Source organism: Schistocerca cancellata, chromosome 1 (genome assembly GCF_023864275.1).
Source record: "Schistocerca cancellata isolate TAMUIC-IGC-003103 chromosome 1, iqSchCanc2.1, whole genome shotgun sequence".
Classification (NCBI taxonomy): Eukaryota; Metazoa; Arthropoda; class Insecta; order Orthoptera; family Acrididae; genus Schistocerca; species Schistocerca cancellata.
In genome coordinates, this window is record NC_064626.1 from 1,270,064,009 (window position 1) to 1,270,090,374 (window position 26,366).

The 26,366-nt window shown below is 40.5% G+C and overlaps 1 protein-coding gene across 1 annotated transcript in view; it reads left to right on the forward strand.

The window, feature by feature from the left end:
* Positions 1-26,366, forward strand: part of LOC126095019 (heparan-alpha-glucosaminide N-acetyltransferase-like) — a 217,451-nt gene that overhangs the window by 183,731 nt on the left and 7,354 nt on the right. The window contains exon 11 of the mRNA XM_049909683.1: positions 13,956-14,142. Within this exon, the coding sequence (XP_049765640.1) occupies positions 13,956-14,142 (187 nt within the window). The remainder of the gene's footprint in view (positions 1-13,955; positions 14,143-26,366) is intronic.

Consider the following 26,366-nt stretch of genomic DNA (forward strand, 5'->3'; position numbering starts at 1 on the left):
CCCCCACAACCACCTACTCCAGCCCCGCTACTGGTAAAACATACACAATTCAAGGCAGGGCCACGTGTGAAACTACACATGTCATTTATCAACTGACATGTCTGCACTGCACAGCCTTTTACATCGGCATGACAACAACTAAACTGGCTGAGTGCATGAACGGACACAGACGAACTGTCCGCCTAGGAGATGCCCAATACCCAGTAGCGGAGCATGCCCTCCAGCATAATTCTAGGGACCTAGGAACCTGCTACACCGTATGTGCCATTTGGCTTCTCCCACCCAACACCAGTCCCTCAGAACTGCGGAGATGGGAACTTGCACTCCAACACATCCTTTCATCCCGCCATCCCCCTGGACTGAACCTACGTTAAACAACCTCACTCCCATTTACTCTTCAGTCTTCTCCTCTTTCCCTTTCTTCTTTAACCATTCACGCATCTTTTCATCCTACATAGTTGTGTTTATCTTTATACTATATACCTCTTTACTTCTGTATGCATCCTCTTTGGTTTGAAGCTGGCACAGTACTTACAGTAGAATATCTTTGGCTTCCCTCTGACAACCATGCCTCCATCCTTGCTACCCTCCCTATTTTCCTTTCCCTGTTGCTTCATAGCCTGGGTTGTGAGTAACTGAATCTCCTTTCCCTTCTTCCCTTTCTTTCCCCTCTCTCCTCCCTGATGAAGGAACATTTGTTCCGAAAGCTAGGAATGTAATTTTCGGTTCTGTTTTATGTGTATCTATCGGCTGTACTGAGCTGAGGTAAGTACTGGCCAGCCACTCTATCTCTTTGTTAGTATTTGTTTCACATCTTTATATGAGATTTTCCATTAATTTTAATGGATTTTCACACTCAGTTTCCCATGTAATCATGATTTATTTAGCTCCATGATCAAAGAAAGTCTTTTAAAAACATATTTTATCACATTTGCATCTTCACTATGGATATGTTGAAATTCTACCAGAGGTAAACAAACCTCCTGGACAGTTTTAGCATAAAGGAATTTATCTTTCACATGGGGGTTACACTGCAGATCAATCAGTTCCATCTGCACATGCACAGGATTCTTTCAACTAAAACAGCAAACAGCCTAAAGACAGATGTGAGACTGGCGGTGTACTCAAAGCGTTTGGAATGCTACCTTTGTAATTCTTTGAGGGCCACAATTAATTATTCAAACCTCACATCTTCTCTAACACAAGTGAGCTTATGGAAATTGATTGGTATTTGTCACAATTGCCCCTTCCACAACGAAATTTTCTTTCTAAATGCATTGACATCAAATCAGAAATAAGTTGTATCTGAGCTCACAATGTCTCACTGTGGGTGGTGTGTGATCAAGTTCACTTAAAATACAAGGCCAGCAATCCATTCCAGATGTTCTAATTTTTGTTCCTGCTCTTCTTTTTCCTTCATAAGTTCGAAAATAGTGGTTTTTAAATCAAAAAATCATTCCAGGCATGTCCCTTGACTTAACCAATATACTTTGCAACAATGTATAAACTTTTCATACTCTTTGTTCTATTCCGTCTTAAACTGTTATGACTAAAACTGCAATAAGGCTTGCAACTTCAGAAAATTTGCTGATAATACTACCAACTTCATCATCCATCCCTGCAAATTTAGCACAAAGTGCTTCTTGATGTACAGAAGAATGAGTGCCATCTGATGATCATAATAGTTTGCTCTTTCATCATCAGCTAAATCTTTAAATTCTTTCTATATTATGAGAAGGAAAGTTGCTACTCACCATATAATGGAGATGCTGAGTCACAGATAGGCATAACAAAAAGACTTTCACAATTAAAGCTTTCAGCTCTTGGTGTGCGCACACACACACACACACACACACACACACACACACACACACACACACACATACACAAACATACACACACTAATGCGGGGCCGTCCAGAAATTCTGCATGCGTGCGGTGCTCCTGCACATGGGCAACTTCCGGGTCACAGCGTGCACGGCCGCAGCCGTCAGCGTTCATGTAGTGCATGTTTCTACCCACAGATGTCGCTTTATCCACTTGCTGGGATATTCTGTACCGGCGCATTCTAGTGCTCTTTCCACAGCTTGCAAGCCAACCATGGGAAGGTATTTCGCGTATTAAGCATTTAAAATACTGTCACAGTCCACTCACTTGAGATGTCTACTTTTATGTTAACAGTTTAACCCAGTAAGACAAGTAATACAGTTAACAACCGTGGGTTTTTATTAAGGCAGCTTGACTGACGGCACATAAATACGAGTAATGTTTTTGATCTAGTATTTAAGAAAGAGAGCACTTAGCGACTGCCAACAAACCTTATTCAAGATTTCAAATAACATTAAACTAATGCAAGGTTTCCTATAACTAATTCTCGGTGCCATCAGTTACACCCACATAATTTCTGTCTCACTGAACTCTGAACAGAATAATAACCGCAGACCTCTCCATGATCACCTGTTATTTCAATACCATTATTGCTACATCTTTCATCAGTTCCGTCTGAAATCTGCATAATAACCGACAATTAGATGAATGTTACGTTTCATCGACTTCAGCTGAGCAGCATTAAAAAAAACCCTAAATGTAAGTATACATTGGAACAATCAGTTTAATGGCCAACTTTCCTGATAATAATGTAACATGGAGCAGAATGAGGCACTAATGCACAGTTAGTAAACAATAATTTTTAATTATGAAAGGAATAAATCCAAACACGTTTATCACTGGTCATGAGAAATGATAATCGAGTTGATGTGTCTCATCCATTTTCTTAAGGACATTTAATTTTGCTTACCGTTCTTCACTCTTGAGTACACTACACTCATCTTTGTGATATGTATTGTAGTGTCTTTCAATTGAAAACTTACGCTGGCCACCTATTATTCGGTGGCATAGCAAACACTGTGAGTTTTCACCGACAGCTACAAAAAAGAATTGCAGTTCCCAGTCATTTTTAAACGACTGAGAACACTGATCTACCGTCCTTTGCTTTTTCAAAGCGCAACATACTCAGTCTCGTTTACCCCTAGTAACTGTAACCTTAACAGAGAAGTACTGAGAAATGGCAGTGTACTGCCATTTCTCAGTACTTCTCTGTTAAGGTTATGGTTACTAGGGGTAAATGAGACTGAGTATGTTGCGCTCTCGCTTGTACCACATAAACAGGGAAGTGGAGCCGCCGCCGTTCATTTAGGACACATGCCTAATAACAGATGTCGCTGTCGCACACGTGCGCACATGTGCAGCACTTCCACACGTCTGCACACTGTGCAACGTTTGGCCGGCCCTGCACTAATGCAAACACAACTCACACACACGACTGCAGTCTCAGGCAACTGAAACCACACTGTGTGGCAGTGTGGTTTCAGTTGCCTGAGACTGCAGTTGTGTGTGTGAGTTACATTTGCATGTGTGTGTGTGTGTGTTGAACCGCGCGTGCTTGGGTGTGCGCGTGCACGTGTGCGTATGCGTGTCTATTTTTGATGAAGGCTAATGGCTGAAAGCTTTAATTGTGAAAGTCTTTTTGTTGTGCTTATCTGCGACTCAGCATCTCCAGTATATGGTGAGTAACAACTTTCCTTCACATGATATTGTTACATTACCTCCTGGATTTTCCATTGTTTGATTTAATTCTTTCTGTGTGATGTTATAATGCCATTCCATAGCAGATTTGCAGTATGCTTCAGTAATGCAACTGCATAATAGAAACTGAGAATTCTGATCCTTCTCTTTTGTCATTCCTGTTCATTATTAAAGGCTTGTGAAGACAGGTTACTAGACTGCCTGGACCTGTGAACTTCCTTTATACCAGGAAAAAATATCAAAGGTTAAACAGCACTGACACTGCGATTCTACCGAACCGAAGAAAGTCATGCTGATGAAACAATGGTGCACTGCAATGTTAAGTGAAACATCGTGATGTACCAAGTACTAGCAAGGAGGGCTGAGTAAAGCTGAGACGGGCTGAGCCTTGGCCTACACAAGACCCATGCATCTTTCTTGTGTGCAGTTTAGGTGCTGTGGGTGACCCTGGGCCAGAGGTTAAATTAATAATTGGTTTCTTTTACAGCACCCCTGACTCACATAATGCAGTTGCTGATAGGCTAAAGGAAAACTTGAGTCTCATTTCAAATACAATGTATATATATGGAGGCTGAAGTGGTGGATGAAAATTTGTACTAAGGCTGGGATTCAAACCTTGGCCTCCTACTCTCTAGGCAGATGCACTAAACACTATGCCACCCCAACAAAGTGGCTTTGCACAACTGCACAGACTATACTAGCACAACTCCCTCCTCAATCCAAATTCCCATTCACGTCAGCCCACTTGGTATTCCCCTAAACTCAAACAGAATTGCACAGGCTCTCCAACAGTACTTCAGGGGATCCTGCCTAAAACCCAGGCATAGGTGCCATGGTATAAATTTTTGTTTATTGCTCGAGCCTGTATATATACTTAATAGACGTTTGAGACTTGTAAAGGTCTCTGGCACTACATAGCTTCATTTCGATAGGTATCACACCCATACAATTATGGTTGGTGGTGACTTCCAATCAATTACTACAAACTGTGACCATTCTGACAGTAAATCACAAATCCAGTCACACAACTGAGATGATACTCCATAGGCAAGAAATTTTAGAATACTGATCAAGTGTGTGGAATCCATAACAAATAGGACTAATAGGGAATACTGAATTTATACAAAGAAGGGCAATATGAATGGGTCACATGTTTGACCCATATTAGAGCATCATTGACATGCTGATAAACCTGAATAGGCAGATTCTGGAAAATACATGCCTACTATCCCATGAAATTCTAGTTACTAAGGTTGATTTCTGGGGAAGTCCACTTAATTGGCCCTATGGCGGAATTGCTATAGAAGTTGGCTGGGAAACAGACGTTCCCTCCAGAGGACTGCTTTAGCAGTCCAGCCTACTCCGCGTGTTTACCATTTTGCTATGTTAAAGTGTTACTGAAAGAATGTCCCTGGCACTATGTAGCAGGCTTTCTGTAACATTTAGTGGCATTTACTACCTCCTGATGTCTCAGGAATTCACTTTGCATTGTGTCACAGCCAAAGGATTTTGGACTTTCAGTTAGCAGTGCGATGTGAGCAGAGACACTTTTGTTGTCGATATACACAATCTGTATTGCCTCTTTCCTTGGCTGTAGGTGTTTCATTTTGTGCAACGTTCCTTTTTTGAATATGAGTAAACTATTTTACCCAGCCAAAAAGCTTTGAAGTTACTATTAGACAATTATTTCAAAGTCAGCAGTCAAAGTGAATCTGACAATGATTCACTACTAAGCTTTGGCACAACAGTACCCTTCTGCAGGCCATTTGATGGTTTCAGATAAACTGACGTCTTCAAGTACATTGGTGTTTTCTGGCCCTTCAACAGTGCCAGGCGTAGGGATATCTGATGACTCATCAGGAGATGAGGAGAATGAGAAAGAAGAAGGAATCAAGCCTTTGCATACAAAACAGAAACTGCTATGGACTATCTAACATTACGAGAACTCCCCTCCCCCCCCTCCCCCTTCCACAGGTTCTAGACTGAAAAGTGTAATTGGTACAAGAAGTTTTTTTAGTGTCTGCACTGAACAGTATAGTTGACACAAGAAGTTTTGTTAGCTTGTTTTCCCTGTTTGTAAGTGAAGAAATTGTGGCTTATATTTGTAACAAAACAAATAGGTATTTTACTCAATGTCTGAACATCTGACTGACAGAATGAAGAAAGAGTGGAAATATGTGCCACTAAATAATTTTTTATTTTTGTAACTAAGTCTCTAATTATGATAAGAGTAAAAAATTGTCTTTTTCAGAGTACTGTTCAAAACATTCACTTCTGAAACCTCCAATTGTTTCACTACTTCTTTCATGGGATACATATTTGTTTACTCTAGATTTTTGTTCAAACTTCATTCTATTTTGGGCCACTTTTGTATTATTTTCAAAAAGCATTCATTTCCATTTGAAAACTGTTGCATGGATGAATTACTCCTTCTGTTCAGACAGAGAGAGACTAAAAGTAAAGCAATATATCTCAGCAAAGCAAAATTGTTTTGCAATAAAAATGATTTTGATTTATGATGTTCAAACAAATAATATTTTGGACTTCACTGTTTACTGCCAAAGTGATACAGATGTCACAAAACACACTCTTGGGGTGTCTGGAGACGTCATTGCAAATCTAATTCAGCATATTTGCAGAAGGAGCATACATTGTTTAGAGATAATTGCTACACAAGCCCAGCACTCTTCCACTGGCTGTATGAGCAGCCAAGTAATGCATGTGGTATGGTACAGCCCAACAGAAAAGACATGCTAAAAATGGCAGAGAAATTGTAAAAGGGAGAACTGACATTCAGGTCTGTTGCAGGGCTAATGTGGCCAATGAAATGGTGTGACAGAAGGGATGTTCACATGCTGTCAACTTTTCATTCAGCAGGCATGCAAGAGGCATCTAAAAAGGACTGCACAACAGGAGCAAAATGTTCAAAACCTTCTGTTGTAATTGATTATAACAAGTCAATGGGAAGCATTGACTGGAGTGATATGATCATGAAAACAATGAAAAGTGTCAATAAGAGCACAGAAAGGTAGCAAAAAATTTTCTTTTGCCTGAATGACATGAGGTTGTTCAACACATTTTGTCTGTACAAACTGTCATCTGGTAAGCGGCCATAAGTGAATTCCCAACTGGGCTTGATTCAAGAAGTACTACAAAAATAAAAGATAAACAAAAGGAGTCCAAGTGGGGGTGGCAGCCAAATTGATGTCCCATGAAGGCTGACTGCAGGACTTCATCTTCCAGGTCAACTACAAAAGTATGCAACATGTTTTACTTTTAAGTAAAAATACAACAAACGAAAGCAGACAAGAATTTTCTGTAAAGTATACAAGCAGATACTATATGAATTTCCCTGTTTTGCTGTGCATCATGAAGTGAAAAACATATCCTCTTGTCCTGATAAGTAAGTTAACATTGGCGTCTAAGTATTGTGTCTGTATTTTTGTGTGAACAGTAAACATTGTGTATATTTCTGTGTTCTCAAATAATATGTAATTTTGTGAACAATGTGTATAAAGTGATTGCAGAAACTGAGTTTGTTTCTACTGTGCCAATTCATAAATAGTGTAAATAATATATGTGTTGTTTGTTTGAAATGAAAAAAAGGTAAGTTCACGTCTCCAAGTGGTGCGATGTCTTATGCAGCATTTTGTACAATGTGAAAAATATGTTACCTGATGCTGATGGTAGATCGCTGATAATAAATCTTGTATTCCTTAATGTGATTGTTGATAGTTTTCAAATAGAATGCATGAAAGTAAGTACAACAATTATATTTATTTTCAGGGTATGATTGGTTTCACAACAGAACTATGTGTCACTTCAGTACCATTTTTTAATCTTTTTACTGCACCAGTGTGGTTGCAAAAGAAAAAAAAAACCTTTGTGTGCTATAATAAATGAGTGTTTACAATGGTGAGCAGGAAATATAATATAAGTATAATGTGTCACCAACATAAAATACCAAACAACTTGCAAATAATTAATACATCAGTGATTATGAGACCAATGGAAAAACTGATAGAAGCTGACCTCGAGGAATATCAGTTTGGATTCCGTAGAAATGTTGGAACACGTGAGGCAATACTGACTCTATGACTTATCTTAGAAGAAAGATTAAGGAAAGGAAAACCTATGTTTCTAGCATTTGTAGACTTAGAGAAAGCTTTTGACAATATTGATTGGAATACTCTCTTTCAAATTCTGAAGGTGGCAGGGGTAAAATACAGGGAGCGAAAGGCTATTTACAATTTGTACAGAAAGCAGATGACAGTTATAAGGGTCGAGGGGCATGAAAGGGAAGCAGTGGTTGGGAAGGGAGTGAGACAGGGTTGTAGCCTCTCGCCGATGTTATTAAATCTGTATATTGAGCAAGCAGTAAAGGAAACAAAATAAAAATTCAGAGTAGGTATTAAAATCCATGGAGAAGAAATAAAAACTTTGAGGTTTGCTGATGACATTGTAATTCTGTCAGAGACAGCAAAGGACTTGGAAGAGCAGTTGAACGGAATGGATGGTGTCTTGAAGGGAGAATATAAGATGAACATCAACAAAAGCAAAACGAGGATAATGGAATGTAGTTGAATTAAGTCGGGTGATGCTGAGGGAATTAGATTAGGAAATGAGACACTTAAAGTAGTAAAGGAGTTTTGCTATTTGGGGAGCAAAATAACTGATGATGGTCAAAGTAGAGAGGATATAAAATGTAGACTGGCAATGGCAGGGAAAAGCGTTTCTGAAGAAGAAAAATTTGTTAATATCGAGTATAGATTTAAATGTCAGGAAGTCATTTCTGAAAGTATTTGTATGGAGTGTAGCCATGTATGGAAGTGAAACGTGGATGATAAATAGTTTAGACAAGAAGAGAATAGAAGCTTTCGAAATGTGGTGCTACAGAAGAATGCTGAAGATTAGATGGGTAGATCACATAACTAATGAGGAGGTATTGAATATAATTGGTGAGAAGAGGAACTTGTGGCACAACTTGACTAGAAGAAGGGATCAGTTGGTACAACATGTTCTGAGACATTGAGGGACCACCAATTGAGTATTGGAGGGCAGCGTGGAGGGTAAAAATCGAAGAGGGAGACCAATAGATGAATTCACTAGACAGATTCAGAAGGATGTAGGTTTGCAGTAAGTACTGGGTGATGAAGAAGCTTGCACAGGATAGAGTAGCATGGAGAGCTGCATCAAACCAGTCTCAGGACTGAAGACCACAAAAACAACAAGAACAACTGGCAAAATCAAATTGGGCTGCACATGGCCTCAAACTGGTCATTCAGGGGGACCAAGCAGCCAATTGTGTTCGATATGAACATGGAACATGCAGACAACTAAATTGAACTAAACTACCACTTACCATCTTTTGAAAGCACTGAGCAGCAGCAATGCACACAGAAATGTGACGAGTCCTGTAGTTTTTTTTATTTATCAGTTGGTGGATTACATATAAATTGTAAGGGATGAGACAGATAAGCTGTTCACCTCAGACATCTGATGAACTATTTAATTCTGTTTTCACTTGGGGGAATTATAAGAAAGATCTTCCTAAACACCGTGAAACACGAAGACTGCTACTCACCAAATAGAGGAGACGTTGGGAGCAGGTAGACACATTGAAGAAAAACTGCTAATTATTATCAGCTATCTTCCCTTGCCCTTACTGTGCATGCCTCCTCCTCCCTGTCCCACATCTCTCTTGTACCACACTACCCACCCCAACCAAGATTGTTGTACACCTAAGACACAGCCAGGCCTATGTGCCAGGAGATGACAGTGACCATGTGTGAGTGTGACTGATGCTTATGTGAATGTGTGTGTGTTTTATTTACATCCCCTTCCAATGGCCTAGCATAATTGAATGCACTGGTTCTCATCAGACCACCAAAGCTAAACAATGTTGACTGCAACAAGTACTGTACAAAATAACTGGGAAACCACTTACTGTTGGTTGCCTTCCCTTTGCCTTTAGGAAAAAAGGAGGTCAGGTGATGGTATAAAGTTTCTGATTACCAGTCTTTGTGTCACTGACCTGTATTAAATTCCAAATCTCTCCACAGTGACTCATGGAATGAGGCTATGTGACACTGATGATGACAATCTGTCCATTGGATGGGGATGTTAAGGTCAGCAGTCCCCTTTAGCTATTCCAGAGGAATAAGTTATGTGCTGGCTCTGGCTTTCACCCACTCCCTTCTCTCATCATCATCATCATCATCATCATCCAACACAAACATGACATCACACCATACATATGCCCCTTACAGTCACATACACTTATCAGAATAATTTAAACACTTAACTCTCACACTCTGTGAAGGAAAGGTGGCAGTGAGGAAAACTTTCCATTTAAGTAACAGAACCTGTCCTTCAGTGCTTCACAGCGAATTGTGCCTTACAACTTTACTTTATCTACATCTCACAATCTCACAAAAGACTTGGTGTAATGGCTGATAATATTTAGCAGTTGTAGCAAGCAAGTGGGACCCATTCCCATTTTGTTTTGTTATTTGCCTCCTTAAATAATTTTTATTGCTTTCTTAATTATTAATAGTGTTAGTGCAAGATGTGGCATAGCATAAAGTTGTCATTCTGTAATTCTGAGTTTAAGACCAGGCCCAGCTTTGCTAAATTACATTGGTCAGAATAATTTCCTAATTAATTTGAACTATTTCAGGTAAGTAGTTTTGCTAAATTTCAGTTCAGTTAACTAACAGTAATTATTTCCTATTCCAGGCACAGTGTTGACAAGTAAACAGATGAATCACTGTATTGCCGATGAAGTTGGAAAAATAGCCCATAGAAATCCTTAAAGTATTCATGTAGCTAATTTCCAAAATATGGTAGGAATACCAGCATTTAATTATTTTCTGGATGATTAACAGTTTTATGTGTGGTTTGTTTGTTAATAATAGCTGTTTTTGCAGTTTCATCATCAAGAAGACTTATTTCAGTCGGAACTCTAATTGTAACATAAAGTTCAAGCCAAATTTTTCTGCACTATTCAATTAGTTTGAGAGGTAAAATTCTAAATGTAAACTATCACAGTTACATATTTAGCAATGTGAAACTTTAGTAGCCATTTTTGCAAAGCTGTATAAGCACTGTGCCTGAACCAATTTTTAGCTCAGTTTGTTCCAAGATTCTGAGCATGTATGTAATAGTGCAATGACATGTTGTTGTGAATAAGAAGGCAGACAATTAGATAGGGCAGTTAACAATGATTGCTGGTTGACTTTAATACATAAATGCCCACATGTATCAGTCATCTGAGTGAGACTGTTCCTAGTCGGTTAGGTTATACTGCACAGTGTCTATTGCTGTGTAATTAGAAAGTGCAGTATGTGCATACCTCATAAATGAGACTTAATTATGTAATTAAGACACAGACTGGCCATAACTAGTTCAGTGAGGAGGTCTCCCACTTATGGAAATAAAACCTGTGAAACCTAATGTGTGTGTCAACTACATTATTGGATGTAATTAGTGCTGTACCCATCGATATTTATGGCCAGTTTTTTGCTGTGATTGCTGCTACCGAGGAACTACGAGCTGATTTATGACCAGGTATATCACACAGTCTTTATTTCAGTGTTCCTGTCTGCCACTCAACACCTCCTGTATGTGATGAGTAACAATATGTATTGTTGTTGTGGTTCTCAATCTGAAGACTGGTTTGATACAGTTCTCCATACTACTCTATCCTGTGCAAGCCTCTTCACCTCTGAATAACTACTGCAATCTACATTTTGTTGAACTGCTTACTTCATTCATCTTTGGTCTCCCATTAAAATTTTTATGCCCCACACTTCCCTCCGATACAGAACTCTTGACTCCTTGGTGTTTCAGAATGTGAAATATCAACTGATTCCTTCTTTTAGTCACATTATGCCACAAATTTCTTTTCTCTCCAACTACTTCTTTTGAGTATTTCCTCATTACCCATCTAATCTTAACATTATTCTGTAGCTTGCAATTTCAGAAGCTTCTGTTCTTTTCTTGTGTGAACTGCTTATGTTCCACTTCTGTCCAAAGCTACAAATGCCTTCACAAAAGACTTCCAAACACTTAAATTTGTATTCAGTGTTAACAAATTTCTCTTCATCAGAAACGCTTTTCATACTGTTGCCACTCCACATTTTATATCCTCCCTACATCAGTCATCATCAGTAATTTTACTGCCAGAATAACAAAACTCATCTATTACCTTTAGTGTCTCACTTCCTAATCTAATTTCCCCAGAACTGCCTGACGTAATTTGACTTTGTTCTATTACCCTTGTTTTGTAAAATCATCTATTGAGAAATTGCATCTACATCTACATCTATACTCTGTAAACCACCATGAGGTGCATGGCAGAGAGAATCCTGCTCTGGAAAACCCTTGTGTGCACCAATGCACAGTCAGCTACCTGAGTAGCACCCTCATGTGTGTAGCACACATCTCAGCCATTTTGGGGGACCCTACAGTTCCCAACTCTATGGTACAAGTCCAGGAAGTCACAGACTAGCTCATCACAGAAGTCTGGCTCAGTCCTTCCACTCAACTAAGAACCAAAGGGCCATGGTCATTTCTGGGGACAATACCGCAGAGTGTGAGATTTGTTGAAACTCCATGTGCAGGGCTAATCTTCTCAACCTTCTCTGCCAAGCCCTGGAATGACCCAGAGGTCAGAACCAGATTACAGGCATCATTTTTCCAATGTGCACCACAATCTGTAGTTGGTTGCACTCTGTTCCCTAAGTGGCTTCTGGAATAGCCTCTTTAACATGTTGAATGAGGGCCCCAGGCATACATACTGAGTGCACCTGGTGTCATTTCCTGTCTCTTGCTGCCATTTTCCTAACAGGTACCACAATTCGCCATACATTTAAACTGCCAATGATTAATAGGCCCTACACTTTTGTGTTTGCCTCCTTTTGACACCAGACAAAACAGGTTTCACCAAAACAGGTGAAGTGAATCCCACTGCCTCAGTTTCTGTGAAAGACAGCATCTCAAATTTGCTGATTAGGGGGTTCAGTACAACACCCTGAGTCCTTGAGGTACCTTTGGTACCAGTATCACAGGTACATGACTCTCAGGAGTTCTTCCAACACTTGGGTTCGCAGTAGCCACCAATTGTTTGACAGTAGTCACTGCGATTTCCAGCTGCATATGAATGTCAACCAACTCATCCTATGTTTGAGAACAGCATTCACAGTGGGGTTGCATTTCGGCTGGTGCAATGTGTTACAAGGCAGTGAACAAATAAATATAAATTAAGCCCATTGATTATCTTTTAATCTGTTGAGCTAAAAAGTGGCTAATTCCCTACAAGAATTTAACAGATACACAAAAGAAGATTCCTATTATGGCAACACAAAAACTTGTGGTAAAAACTACTAGTTTACTAAAATGTTTTTGAGGTTAATTATAGTTGTTAGAAAACTCAAAAACAGAGCTAATTTATGATAAATTCAGATAATATAAGGGAAAACTAGATGTAACACAATATGTTAGTTATAATATCTGCAACAGTGACTAAATCACAAACGCTGATTTACTACAACTTGCTCATGGATTATGCAAAGGACCGTGGTAGGTTCCAAAAATTCTCAGAAATGCATTTTAATCAATAGAAAATACAATGTGAGAAAGCAAAATTAACTTTTCTGCCGCATTTAAAGATTATCAGAAATCAGTCTACCAAAGCAACATTTCAACTACGTTTGAAAAAACAGAAGCAAGAACAGTTTGTTTTGGGAAGTCCAAGGTGTGTTAAATATAACACTGCAATACTAAGAAGAGAAGAGGATTTGGAGCAGAGATACGAGACATTAATTTTAAAAAATTGAATAGAAAGAATATAGTAGGGTTCTCCATTCCTTATGAAAGTATTTTGAAAGAAAAGTCTGATTTTTTTATGGCTCTTTCTACCTTCAGTGTCAATTTTTATTATAAATTCAGCTATTAAAAAAAGAATTTTAATATCTCAGAAGTTTTTAATTGGATTCAAATGGTTCAAATGGCTCTAAGCACTATGGGACTTAACATCTGAGGTCATCAGTCCCCTAGACTTAGAACTACTTAAACCTAACTAACCTAAAGACATCACACACATCCATGCCTGAGGCAGGATTCGAACCTTCAACCGTAGCAGCAGTGTGGTTCTGGACTGAAGTGCCTAGAACTGCTCATCCATAGTGGCCAGCCTTTTAATTAGAATGTTGAGTGTGGAAACAGGAACTCATGACTTGCTGCTTACAATATATACTGAAAAAAAAGAAACATAGAAACTCTGCCCTTCACTTAATATTTTTAGAGGAGACCACTATATAATCTTTTATAGAAATATTTAAAAGTGCTGTCTTCTTTGTTCGTTGCAGGCTGTATCACTAGTATTTTTCAAGTCATCCTTGGAGTCCAAGCTGGAACAACACTAATACTCTTCTGGGAATGGAAGTCAAGGATTCTTCGATGGCTTTCTTGGGGTACTATATGTGGAATAATTGGAGCAATATTATGCTTGGCCAGCAAAGAAGATGGCTGGATACCCGTGAACAAGAATCTGTGGTAAGCAATTATGGAAAGTGTATCTTAATCACAAAGTAATTTTCTCATTTTATATGGAAATAAGACACAAAGTTAAATACTTGAATAAATAGATTGTGTGTGTGTGTGTGTGTGGTTTTTTTTCTGATGTGGCTTGCTGACATATGCCAATACGAAGCATTATTTTTCTCATTTACTGTGTGATGAAATGTGTATACTTAGTTACATAAAATAAGATACACCTATGAAGCTGATAATGAGGATAACATTCACTTTAATCTTATATTCAGATAAGGAATCCAATTCACAGATTTCTTGAACAGAGAGGGAGCTCTCTAGCTTGTCTTTGGATATCTAGAACGGTACACGGTTAGCGTAAATGATTCATTGGATTTCAAAGCCCTGTTTATTTACAAGTATATGATGTGCAAAGTTGGATGATACATGAAAAGATAGATACACTCACCATGTTTCTGGGACATTCTACAAATGTTCAATGTGTGCACCCTTGGTCGCCCAGCACACATTCAAATAGTAATCCAGTTCTGTCCACATGTCCACTAGCATGCTTCTGTCAACGTCTGTCACAGTATCAGTGATGTGTTCCTGCAGTTCTTGCAGTGTTGTTGACATTGGGGGTACATCAACTTTGTCCTTAACATAACCCTACAGGAAGAAATCACATGGCATGAGCTCTGGTAACCTGGTGGGTCATGGCAACAGGGAAACTTCACCAACACCATTGTGTCATATCCAGCTATATGGCAGTTCTCTGTTGAGAAAGATGCGGACAGTTATGCTCCAGTGAGGTTGATCCCCATCCTGTTGGAAAATGAAAGCTTGGTAATGAGTAGTCAGTTATGGCAACAAACACAACTGCAACATATGAAGGTGTATGGAATGTGTCACTGTTTGCTTGATGAGAGAAAGGGGACCATACACCTTTGTCTTGGATATGGCACAGGTGTCATTCATCCCTACACAAACCCTGCTCCTAACCCCTTACCTCATGGCTCATACCCTCGTAGTAGACCTAGACGCAAGACCTGTCCCATACATCCTCCCATTAATACCTACTCCAGTCTGGTCACAAACATCATCTCTCCCATCAAAGGCAGGACTACTTGTGAAACCAGTCATGTGATCTACTAGCTAAGCTGCAACCACTGTGCTGCATTCTATATGGGCATAACAACCAACATGCTATCTGTCCACATGAATGGCCACGGACAAACTAATCAAGAAACAAGTGGACCACCCTGTTGCTGAGCATGCTGCCAAACATGACATCCTTCATTTTAATGACTGCTTCACAACCTGTGCCATATGGATCCTTCCCACTAACACCAGCTTTTCTGAACTGTGCAGCTGGGAACTTTCCCTGCAATATATCCTACATTTCCATAACCCTCCTGGCCTCAACCTTCATTAGTCATTGTCCCCACCCATCCAGCCCCTTCCCTGTTCCCATTTCAGCACTACACAGCCCTCTTACACTATCACACCCAGTCTTTTTACTTTTCTCCTTTTCCACTACTCCCCCCCCCCCCCCCCCCACCTCTCGCCAGCCCACCAGCTAACCTGCAGCACTTCACTGTCCGCCACCCCTAAACTACTATCCCTCCCCCTCCCCACCCAGCCTCCTCCTTGACCACACCCAGTCATACTCCCATCAAGTGCTGGTGCTACTGCTTGCAGAGTGGCTTCAGTTGCCTGAGACTGCACTCGTGTGTGTGAGCTGCGTTTGTGTGACTGTTTGTGTCTGTGTCTGTCACCTTACTGGCTGAAAGCATTGTTTGTGACAGTCTTTTTATTGTGCCTATCTGCAGCTCAGCATCACTGCTGTATGGTGAGTAGCAACTTTCCTTTTCATAATATTGTTTCATTTCATCTTTGGTGAAGCTCTTTCCAACTCCACACATATGTGTGGCAACTTAGTACCCCATACACTCACATTGTGATTATCCTCATTTCCCAACAGATGGAAAGTCACTTCATCATTGAATATCAAAGTTCCTGCAAAGTCATCATTGTCTTCCATAGCTTGCTACTTTTGGGTACAAAACTCTAATCAGTGGCATAATTGTCTGGAGTCAGGTGTAGTAACAGTTGTGAATGGTAGGGTTTGAAATGCAAATGCTGTCACAAAACATTCCACATTGTTTTTTGTGGAACACCCAGTTCACAGCTTGCACGAATTGTTGATTCTTTTGGTTTGTGCACAATGCTCTCTTACCTGTTCCACGATATCATCTGAGACATGTGGTTGCCCCATTCTTTAACCTTTGGACAGACAACCAATATCATGAAACTGGTGGAACCAATGCTAAGTGCTCTGGCGACCAGGTGCAGCTTTTCTGCATTTGCATATGAATGGAAGCTGAATGCTTGACCTTCACTCCACATATTATAACACACGAAAACTCTTCTCCTGCATTGACACCATCTTGTAGAGTGCCATCACAGGCCTCCCACTTAATGTGCATGCGAGTCACAAGGCAAGCTTTTTAAACTTGGTAAGTGTATCCATATTTTCATTTATCACCTGTCTTTGTACATTGTTTACCAGTCTATGTGCAGTACTTTGAAACCCAGTGGATTATTTAAGCTTATCCTATATTTGAAGGCTGTGTTGCATGGTTCCTGTGTTACACTCACACTCAAAGTAAAAAGTAATTATCTATATAATTCACCCCCCCTCCCCATGAACCATGGACCTTACCGTTGGTGGGGAGGCTTGCGTGCCTCAGTGATACAGATTGCCGTACCGTAGATGCAACCAAAATGGAGGGTATCTGTTGAGAGGCCAGACAAACATGTGGTTCCTGAAGAGGGGCAGCAGCCTTTTCAGTAGTTGCAGGGGCAACAGTCTGGGTGATTGACTGAGCTGGCCTTGTAACACTTATCAAAACGGCTTTGCTGTGCTGGTCTGTGAACAGCTGAAAGCAAGGGGAAACTACAGCCATAATTTTTCCCAAGGGCATGCAGCTTTACTGTATGGTTAAATGATGATGGTGACCTCTTGGGTAAAATATTCCGGAGGTAAAATAGTCCCCCATTCAGATCTCCAGACAGGGACTTCTCATGAGGACGTCAGTATCAGGAGAAAGAAAACTGGCGTTCTATGGATCGGAGCATGGAATGTCAGATCCCTTAATCAGGCAGGTAGGTTAGAAAATTTAAAAAGGGAACTGGATAGGTTGAACTTAGATATAGTGGGAATTAGTGAAGTTCGGTGGCAGGAGGAACAAGACTTTTGGTCAGGTGAATACAGGGTTATAAATACAAAATCAAATGGGGGTAATGCAGGAGTAGGTTTAATTATGAATAAAAAAATAGGAGTGCGGGTAAGCTACTACAAACAGCATAGTGAATGCATTATTGTGGCCAAGATAGACACGAAGCACACACCTACTACAGTAGTACAAGTTTATATGCCAACTAGCTCTGCAGAGGATGAAGAAATTGATCAAATGTATGATGAGATAAAAGAAATTATTCAGGTAGTGAAGGGAGACGAAAATTTAATAGTCATGGGTGACTGGAATTTGAGAATAGGAAAAGGGAGAGAAGGAAACATAGTTGGTGAATATGGGTTGCGGGTAAGAAATGACAGAGGAAGCAGTCTGGTAGAATTTTGCACAGAGCGTAACTTAAACATAGCTAGCACTTGATTCAAGAATCATAAAAGAAGGTTGTACACATGGAAGAATCCTGAAGATACTAGAAGGAATCAGATAGATTATATAATGGTAAGACAGAGATTTAGGAACCAGGTTTTAAATTGTAGGACATTTCCAGGGGCAGATGTGGACTCTGACCACGATCTATTTGTTATGAACTGTAGAATAAAATTGAAGAAACTGCAAAAAGGTGGGAATTTAAGGAGATGGGACCTGGATAAACTGACTAAACCATAGGTTGTACAGAGTTTCAGGGAGAGCATAAGGAAACAATTGTCACGAATGCGGAAAAGAAATACAGTAGAAGAATAATGGGTAGCTCTGAGGGATGAAGTAGTGAAGGCAGCAGAGGATCAAGTAGGTAAAAAGATGAGGGCTAGTAGAAATCATTGGGTGACAGAAGAAATAATGAATTTAATTGATGAAAGGAGAAAATATAAAAATGTAGTAAATGAAGCAGGCAGAAAGGAATACAAACATCTCAAAAATGAGACTGACAGGAAGTGCAAAATGGCTAAGCAGGGATGGCTAGAGGACAAATGTAAGGATGTATAGGCTTATCTCACTAGGGGTAAGATAGATACTGCCTACAGGAAAATTAAAGAGACCTTTGGAGAAAAGAGAGGCACTTGTATGAATATCAAGAGCTCAGATGGAAACCCAGATCTAAGCAAAGAATGGAAAGCAGAAAGGTGGAAGGAGTATATAGAGGGTGTATACAAGAACCATGTACTTGAGGACAATATTATGGAAATGGAAGAGGATGTAGATGAAGATGAAATGGGAGATATGATACTGTGTGAAGAGTTTGACAGAGCACTGAAAGACCTGAGTCGAAACAAGGCCCCGGGAGTGGACAACATTCCATTAGAACTACTGACGGCCTAAGGAGAGCCAGTCCTGACAAAACTCTACCATCTGGTGACCAAGATGTATGAGACAGGCGAAATACCCTCAGACTTCAAGAAGAATATAATAATTCCAATCCCAAAGAAAGCAGGTGTTGACAGTTGTGAAAATTAGCAAACTATCAGTTTAATAAGTCACAACTGCAAAATACTAACGCAAATTCTTTACAGACGAATGGAAAAACTGGTAGAAGCCTGCCTCGGGGAAGATCGGTTTGGATTCTGTAGAAATGTTGGAACATGTGAGGCAATACTGACTCTACGACTTATCTTAGAAGAAAGAATAAGGAAAGGCAAACCTACATTTCTAGCATTTGTAGACTTAGAGAAAGCTTTTGACAATGTTGATTGGAATACTTTCAAATTCTGAAGGTGGCAGGGGTAAAATACAGGGGGTGAAAGGCTATTTACAATTTGTACAGAAACCAGGTGGCAGTTATAAGAGTCGAGGGGCATGGAAGGGAAGCAGTGGTTGGGAAGGGTGTGAGACAGGGTTGTAGCCTCTCCCCGATGTTATTCAATCTGTATATTGAGAAAGCAGTAAAGGAAACAAAAGAAAGATTCGGAGTAGGTATTAAAATCCATGGAGAAGAAATAAAAACTTTGAGGTTCGCCGATGACATTGTAATTCTGTCAGAGACAGCAAAGGACTTGGTAGAGCAGTTGAACGGAGTGGACAGTGTCTTGAAAGAAGGATATAAGATGAACATCAACAAAAGCAAAATGAGGGTAATGGAATGTAGTTGAATTAAGTCAGGTGATGCTGAGGGAATTAGATTAGGAAATGAGACACTTAAAGTAGTAAAGGAGTTTTGCTATTCGGGAGCAAAATAACTGATGATGGTCGAAGTAGAGAGGATATAAAATGTAGACTGGCAATGGCAAGGAAAGCATTTCTGAAGAAGAGAAATTTGTTACCATCGAGTATAGATTTAAATGTCAGGAAGTCATTTCTGAAAGTATTTGTATGGAGTGTAGCCATGTATGGAAGTGAAACATGGACGATAAATAGTTTGGAGAAGAAGAGAATAGAAGCTTTTGAAATGTGGTGCTACAGAAGAATGCTGAAGATGAGATGGATAGATCACATAACTAATGAGGAGGTATTGAATAGAATTGGGGAGAAGAGGAGTTTGTGGCGCAACTTGACTAGAAGAAGGGATAGGTTGGTAGGACATGTTCTGAGCCATCAAGGGATCACAAATTTAGCATTGGAGGGCAGTGTGGAGGGTAAAAATCATAGAGGGAGACCAAGAGATGAATACACTAAGCAGATTCAGAAGGATGTAGGTTGCAGTGAGTACTGGGAGATGAAGAAACTTGCACAGGATAGAGTAGCATGGAGAGCTGCATCAAACCAGTCTCAGGATTGAAGACCACAACAGGAACATATAATTCATCACCACCTTGCCAAGGCAGACTATGATTTGGCATCCTACTGGGGCCACCATGGAGGGGGGCAGTTGAACAAAACTTATTAATACTTTCTTGGAACCCTCTCACTAAGGTATCCAGATGTGACAGACCAACAGGATTTTTGGTTTTAGAGCTCAAAATACTTCATAGAACTTTTGACTTCAAGTAAAGAACTATTGCTCGGATTTATATCTCTACCTGTATGCTATTCCCCATAACTAAGATATTTATTACGCCTATTGGACACAATTTGTATTTTAAATACAATACCTAGACAGTCATTTATAAAACAGTTACTGATCATGCAGAAGACAAACAAGTCAGAAGCATGAACTCTGGATTTCACTAACATCAGAAGTACGCGATGTGTAAATGCAGTTATGGAAATAGTATGGCATTTTTGTAGAAAGCATTATATTATCACTAACAAAATAAACAGTCAGGTATAGTTCAGCAATTACCACGAAATCTGTAGCTGAAAGCACTGAAAAATCAGATGGTGAATTGAGTTAGCAAAACTGTAGCTAAAAGCACTGAAAAATCAGATAGTGAACTAAGTCAGCATAATTGTACTTCCATGGTTTTCAGAATGCTTGCACCCAGAGATGATAATTTAGTTTTGTAATTAATGTTCTTGAGTAATTATTGCTTGCTGCCAACAAAACTGGTGTACATCTACATACATACATACATACTCCTCAACCCATCATATGGTTGATGATGGAGGATACCTTGTACCAACACTAGTCATTCTCTTTTATGTTCCACTTGCAAATGGAGTGAGGGAAAAACAACTGCCTACATGCCTCTGTATGATCCCTAATTTCTCTTAACTTGTATCATGGTCCTTACACAAAATGTAAGTTGAGGGCATTAGATTCGTTATGAGGACAGTGACAAATGCAGTTTCTCTCAATTTTCTCAACAGTATTTTGCAAATAGAATATCTTCCCTTGGTAACAGATCCAGCATCATGTCCCTGAATTGAAACTATCAACGAACAGCTACCTGAAACATCCTTTACAAATTACAATCGGGTTGTGTCGTGTTTCCTGTTTACAAATGTACTGCTGACCTTGTGTGTGTGTGTGTGTGTGTGTGTGTGTGTGTGTGTGTGTTCTTAGTTGTGTATGTGCAGTTGCTACAGTGCCAGTAGGGGTGTACATTTCTACTGCCTCCTGGTGTGTTATGAATTTGGCAGTTTTCAGCTATTTTTGTTTCATACTTGCAATGACTCTTAGCAGCTAAAATTTTGACAGTGCATTTATTTCGTTGTCTTCTTTCTGTGTAAAAAATTTCAGGGTAGGTTTCGACACGTATTATTGGACCATTCCCTTGTCAGACACAGTACTGCTCTAACCGAATCATCAGTTTGAAAGTTGATCTGGAAGTTTGAAATCACAGGTCCTGTTTCAAATGTTAAAAAACTGGACAACCATGCTCTGTTCAAAAATAAGAAAATATTGCTGCATGGCAGTGTGACCATAAGCCCCAAAAAATTGGTTCACTGACAAGCTCGACAATTGAATTTATGACCAAGTTCACTGTGAAACACTTTCAGAAGATCTCAAAATGCATGCATACGAGATTCAACTTACCCAAGAGTTGAAGTTTGCAGATCATGGAAAGAGACATTGATTTATGCAATGGATCTTGGCTTGACAAGCAGAGAATGAGAACTTCACAAAAAGAATAATTTTCTCAGATGAGGTGCACTTCCATCTCAGTGGCTTCATCAATACGCAGCACTGCAGAATTTGGGGTAACTAAAATCCACGAGTGACTGTGGAAGGTGAGATGCATCCAGAATGCATGACTGTGTGGTGTTGGTTCTGGGCAGCAGGAGTGATCGGCCCGTATGTTTTTGAAAATGTTGAGGGAGCTGCTGTCACTGTGAATGCTGACCATTACCAAAACATGCTTTCTGATTGGTTTTTCCCTCTTATTATTGAAAATGATGATTTTTCATTTCAGCAAGATGGTACGACATGTCACACATCCCATGAAACAATTGCTGTGCTGAATGAGAAGTTTCCTCAAAATATTATCTTTTTGAGTGGCAACCAGGAATGGCCTGCCAGATCATGCTATCTTATGCCTTGTCATTTTTTTTGTGTGGATTTGTGAAATCAAAAGTGTAGGTGAGCAAACCACAAACAATGCACCAATTGAAGGATGAAATTAAAAGGGTTGTTAACAGCTTCCCAGCAGATGTCTGTGAACGCATCACCGAGAACTTCAACTAACCCATTGCTTCTTACTGTACAGCCTTGGGTGGTCATTTGGAGGATATAATTTTTCATACAAAAATGGGAGAAGTTATTTAATGTGTTTGTGGAAAGAAACATTACTTTTTCAATAAATTTTGTATGTTATATAGCACTTTAATATTCATCCCTACTTCTTGGACCCCCTATATGTACAATATGTTTAATACATCAGGGTTGTGATTTCCATCCTACCCTTTTGAGGTTTGCCAGTTGGGCTCCAAGCTCCAAAACTGCTCCAAAATTATTTTAATATTTAGACCTTTGGATCAGTAAGCCTCTAGAGCAGAATGTAGGTTTTCAATTGGCTATTTTCTGTTAATACTCATAGAGCTTGCTGCAAGGTGCTGCTTCTTGTCAACGCTTTCAGAAGGTCTTTCCAAAGGCGTGTAAGGGAACACCAACCACCCCGTGGAAATAATTTTCTTTTAAAATAACATGGTTATCCCAGGCTACCTCCCATTTAGTTGGATAAGGGAAGAAAGGTCAATTGTCTCCAAGCTGGAGAACAGTCTCCATCACTCATAAGCCAGTAAACCAGCAGTGGCATTCATAGTAGAGTTCAGCACTATCCGATGGTTATGGGCCATTCGTTATGTGTTACAGGGTGATAATAAAAATTGTATGTATGAGAGAGAGGGGTGGTGGGTGGGGGAGGAAGAGAGAGAGAGAGAGAGAGAGAGAGAGAGAGAGAGAGAGATTGACCATTAATTTAAGTATAAATCACTTTATGATGGAGAAAAACCTTAAACAATCATGTAAATGAGTAGTATGTTGCCATTCTTCTAAAAAAATGGCGAGGGTGCAATTATGATCTGTGAAATATGCAGATAATTAGCTACCACACTCATTTTTTCTGTAAACTGTTTAATCTTGGAATCTCAAGTAACATTATCTTATTGAGCCTTCAAGTTCATTCATTTATTCAAGTAAAATTTACAATTCTTGAGGAGAGAAATTGTCCTTAAACGGTATGAAAATTGAACAACAAATGTTTTTAACTGTTATTGTGTTGGTGTGGTCAGGATGCATAATTAGAGTCCAGTGACACTTAGAACAACCTGTTTATTTTGTAAATGATTTAGGAGGATAGGAGCCAGCACACTGAATAGTAAAACTCTTGGGTTGTTTGTGATGTGATCTATCTGTGAGCTTTTATTCTGCTGTCGGTGTCTCATTGAAGAATGTTAGCTGAATAACTGTAAACCAGTGTTATGAGAAATAGTCCAATAATGTACATAACACAGCTTTTAATTAATTTGAGTTTGCCCACATTTATTGTCACTACTGGCTGTATGGTGACTGGTTTCAGGCTTTACATAACAGATTATTTACAGCTAGTTGCTTTCACAACCCCATCACACAGTGTGACGGTGGCAAGATAATAACAGCACAGTTTTATATACGAAGTCTGACAGAATAACATCATCATGATAGATTTGGTTTACACAGGTTGTTAACATCAAATATGCAAATATGCAGATATATAACACAAACACACAGTCTGCTGATGAAGGTCGATCAGGTGAAGGAACTGTGGATTGCAGTTGCAGCAGCGAGGTACGAGCCACGGTGAGCTCGTCGAAAGTGTGAGCAATGCATTGTTTCAACTCATCATTTTGCTGATGGAGTTGTGCTGCTGCATTGTACTTGACAGTAGATTAGTGACGCAGGTCACAATTTTGCCCATGAGGGTGAGCACTCGCGAGCCAAATCACATGTCGCGATGGAAACAGAATGACTAGCGTAAGTGCCTGAGCACGGTATCTGAGTGTCAGAAGGGTGGTGTAGCACTGAACCTTGGACTATGTTCGGGGAGAGTTTGTAATGGGATAAGAAATCCATACCGAGAGTTGGTTTGTCAACACTGGTGATGTAAAAAGTCCACGGGAAATGCAGAGAAGGAGATAGATGCACCATAACTTTAGCAGAGCTGACAGTTTGTAATGTTGATTCATTGACAGTGCGTGGAAGCAACTTCGTCGGTGAAAAAGAAGGAGGAGCCAACGATATAGGTAAGATGGGCACGTCAGCGCCTCTGTTGACTAGGAAAACAAGCCATGACGAAATGTCGGTCACATATAAATGACCGCTTGGCTGAGAGGACGAGTGGATGAAGTGCAATGTTTGAGGATGCCTATGAAGTTCCCCGCAGGACACGGCATCTTTTAGATCCTGCGGTCGGCATTTGGGTGCTGGCAAGGTAATCTGCACTTCTTGGCCTCCTCACCGAAAATCTTGTGGTACCAACATTGTGGGTGAGCCAGATGTGGAGGTGGCAGTGATTATGACAGTGGAGGAGGTTTGTCCTCGTTGATCTGTTCCGAAATGTAAACTGGAACATATGGGGCGTGTGTGATTCTTGAGTGCTCAGAAAGAGGAGAGAGCAAATGAGTACTGCCCGGTGGTGTAGGTGGTGTGGAGGCAGAACGTGCCCTCCCTCTGCCCACAGACGGTGTATCTGAAGGTCGGTAAGTAACTTGGCAGACCATACTGCCCACAGCGTAACGTCCGGCATCATGTGTTCATTCACAAGTAGCCGAAGGTGGCGCCAGAGTTGTGACAGAGTGCGGTCCCCCAGGTGTTCCTCCTATAGGATCTTGATTATTAATTCCTGTGGCGAGCAGTTGAGTCAGTCGAATATTGTGTTCTTGGTGAACTCGTTTTTTGGCGGCGATGGTGGCGAAAGGAGAAGGTCACAAATTAGATCTGAGTGGTCATGGGGGTGTGTGATGAGACATAGAAATTTAGAGTTGTTGTCGGTTACCTGATGTAACTTGTTAAAGTGCTCCACAAGTGCGAACCATGAAATGGAGTTGTCCTCATATAAAGGAGGTAGCTTCGGCAGACGGCCAGGGGGTGGGGGGGTGGGGGGTGGGGGGGGGGGACGGGGGACGACCGTGGCTTCGGCATATCTTGGAAGTCCTTATGTCTCATGGTAGGATATGCTGTCCTGTAACCTGGCACTACTGGCATGGGCATGTTACTAGCAAACACGTCCCGTACAATGGCCAGTTGTAATGTCCCTGATGAGTCACGGAAGCATGATGCGGCAGGCACGGTCTGTACCATGGGAATGAATGGATGAGCGGCGTGTGAGGTATTCCCGTAAACTGGACCAGAGGTTAAAGGCACAGTACCTAAACTGTCCACCTCGGAAATGACGCAGAAGGCTGGCACGGCAGGTGCAGACGGTACTGGGGAAGGTGCAAACAGCTGTATGGTTGGAATCGGGGCCCCCCGTGAGTGAGGGGGGGGGGGGGGGGTAGCGGGGGTTGGTGTGGTACTTAGTGTGGCAACAGTGAGAGATTTCTGTGCACATTGGAAATGCGCCCTGTGTGGTAGGACCATAAATCACTGGTGAAACCTGCTGGCAGTCACATTGTCATGGTAGAACGTTCCAGGATGGTGAAGCACCATCAGGTGTGCTCGAACCCACGTGGTTGAGAAACTGGGCTACAGATTTGGTAGTTGAGCCTGGTGAACTTGATGTATAAAAATGTCTGTTATTAAACTGTGAGGAAGGCAAATCTGGCGTAGCTTGATAGCAGTTGACTGCATGCGTGTTTTGCACGAATGGCAGCATTGCACACGGTGTTGCTCACTGATGTTGCGGTGCGTAGAGGATCAAAGCAAGTGTGTGAATTTGGGGCCCTTTGAAAACTACACAAGCGGTCGATCAGTACACGATTCTGGAAATTGTCCACTTCACCTTTCATATGTTGGTGTGCACAGTCCGGCGACACGAAACCTGAGTCCATTGTTTGAGGTAATGGCGTAACACTTGGCCGTTGCAGAGCTGCAAAGTTTGAGGTTGACTTCATTGGAGATGTGAATCACTGTCCGTTAGCGGCGAAACAACCATTGGCAGGGGATTGGAGTTGCCTGGTAGTAGTAGCTGAGCCCCCAAATCCTCGTATAAAACATTGGGCGAAGCGGTATTGGCATCGAACGTAAAACCTGTTGATTAC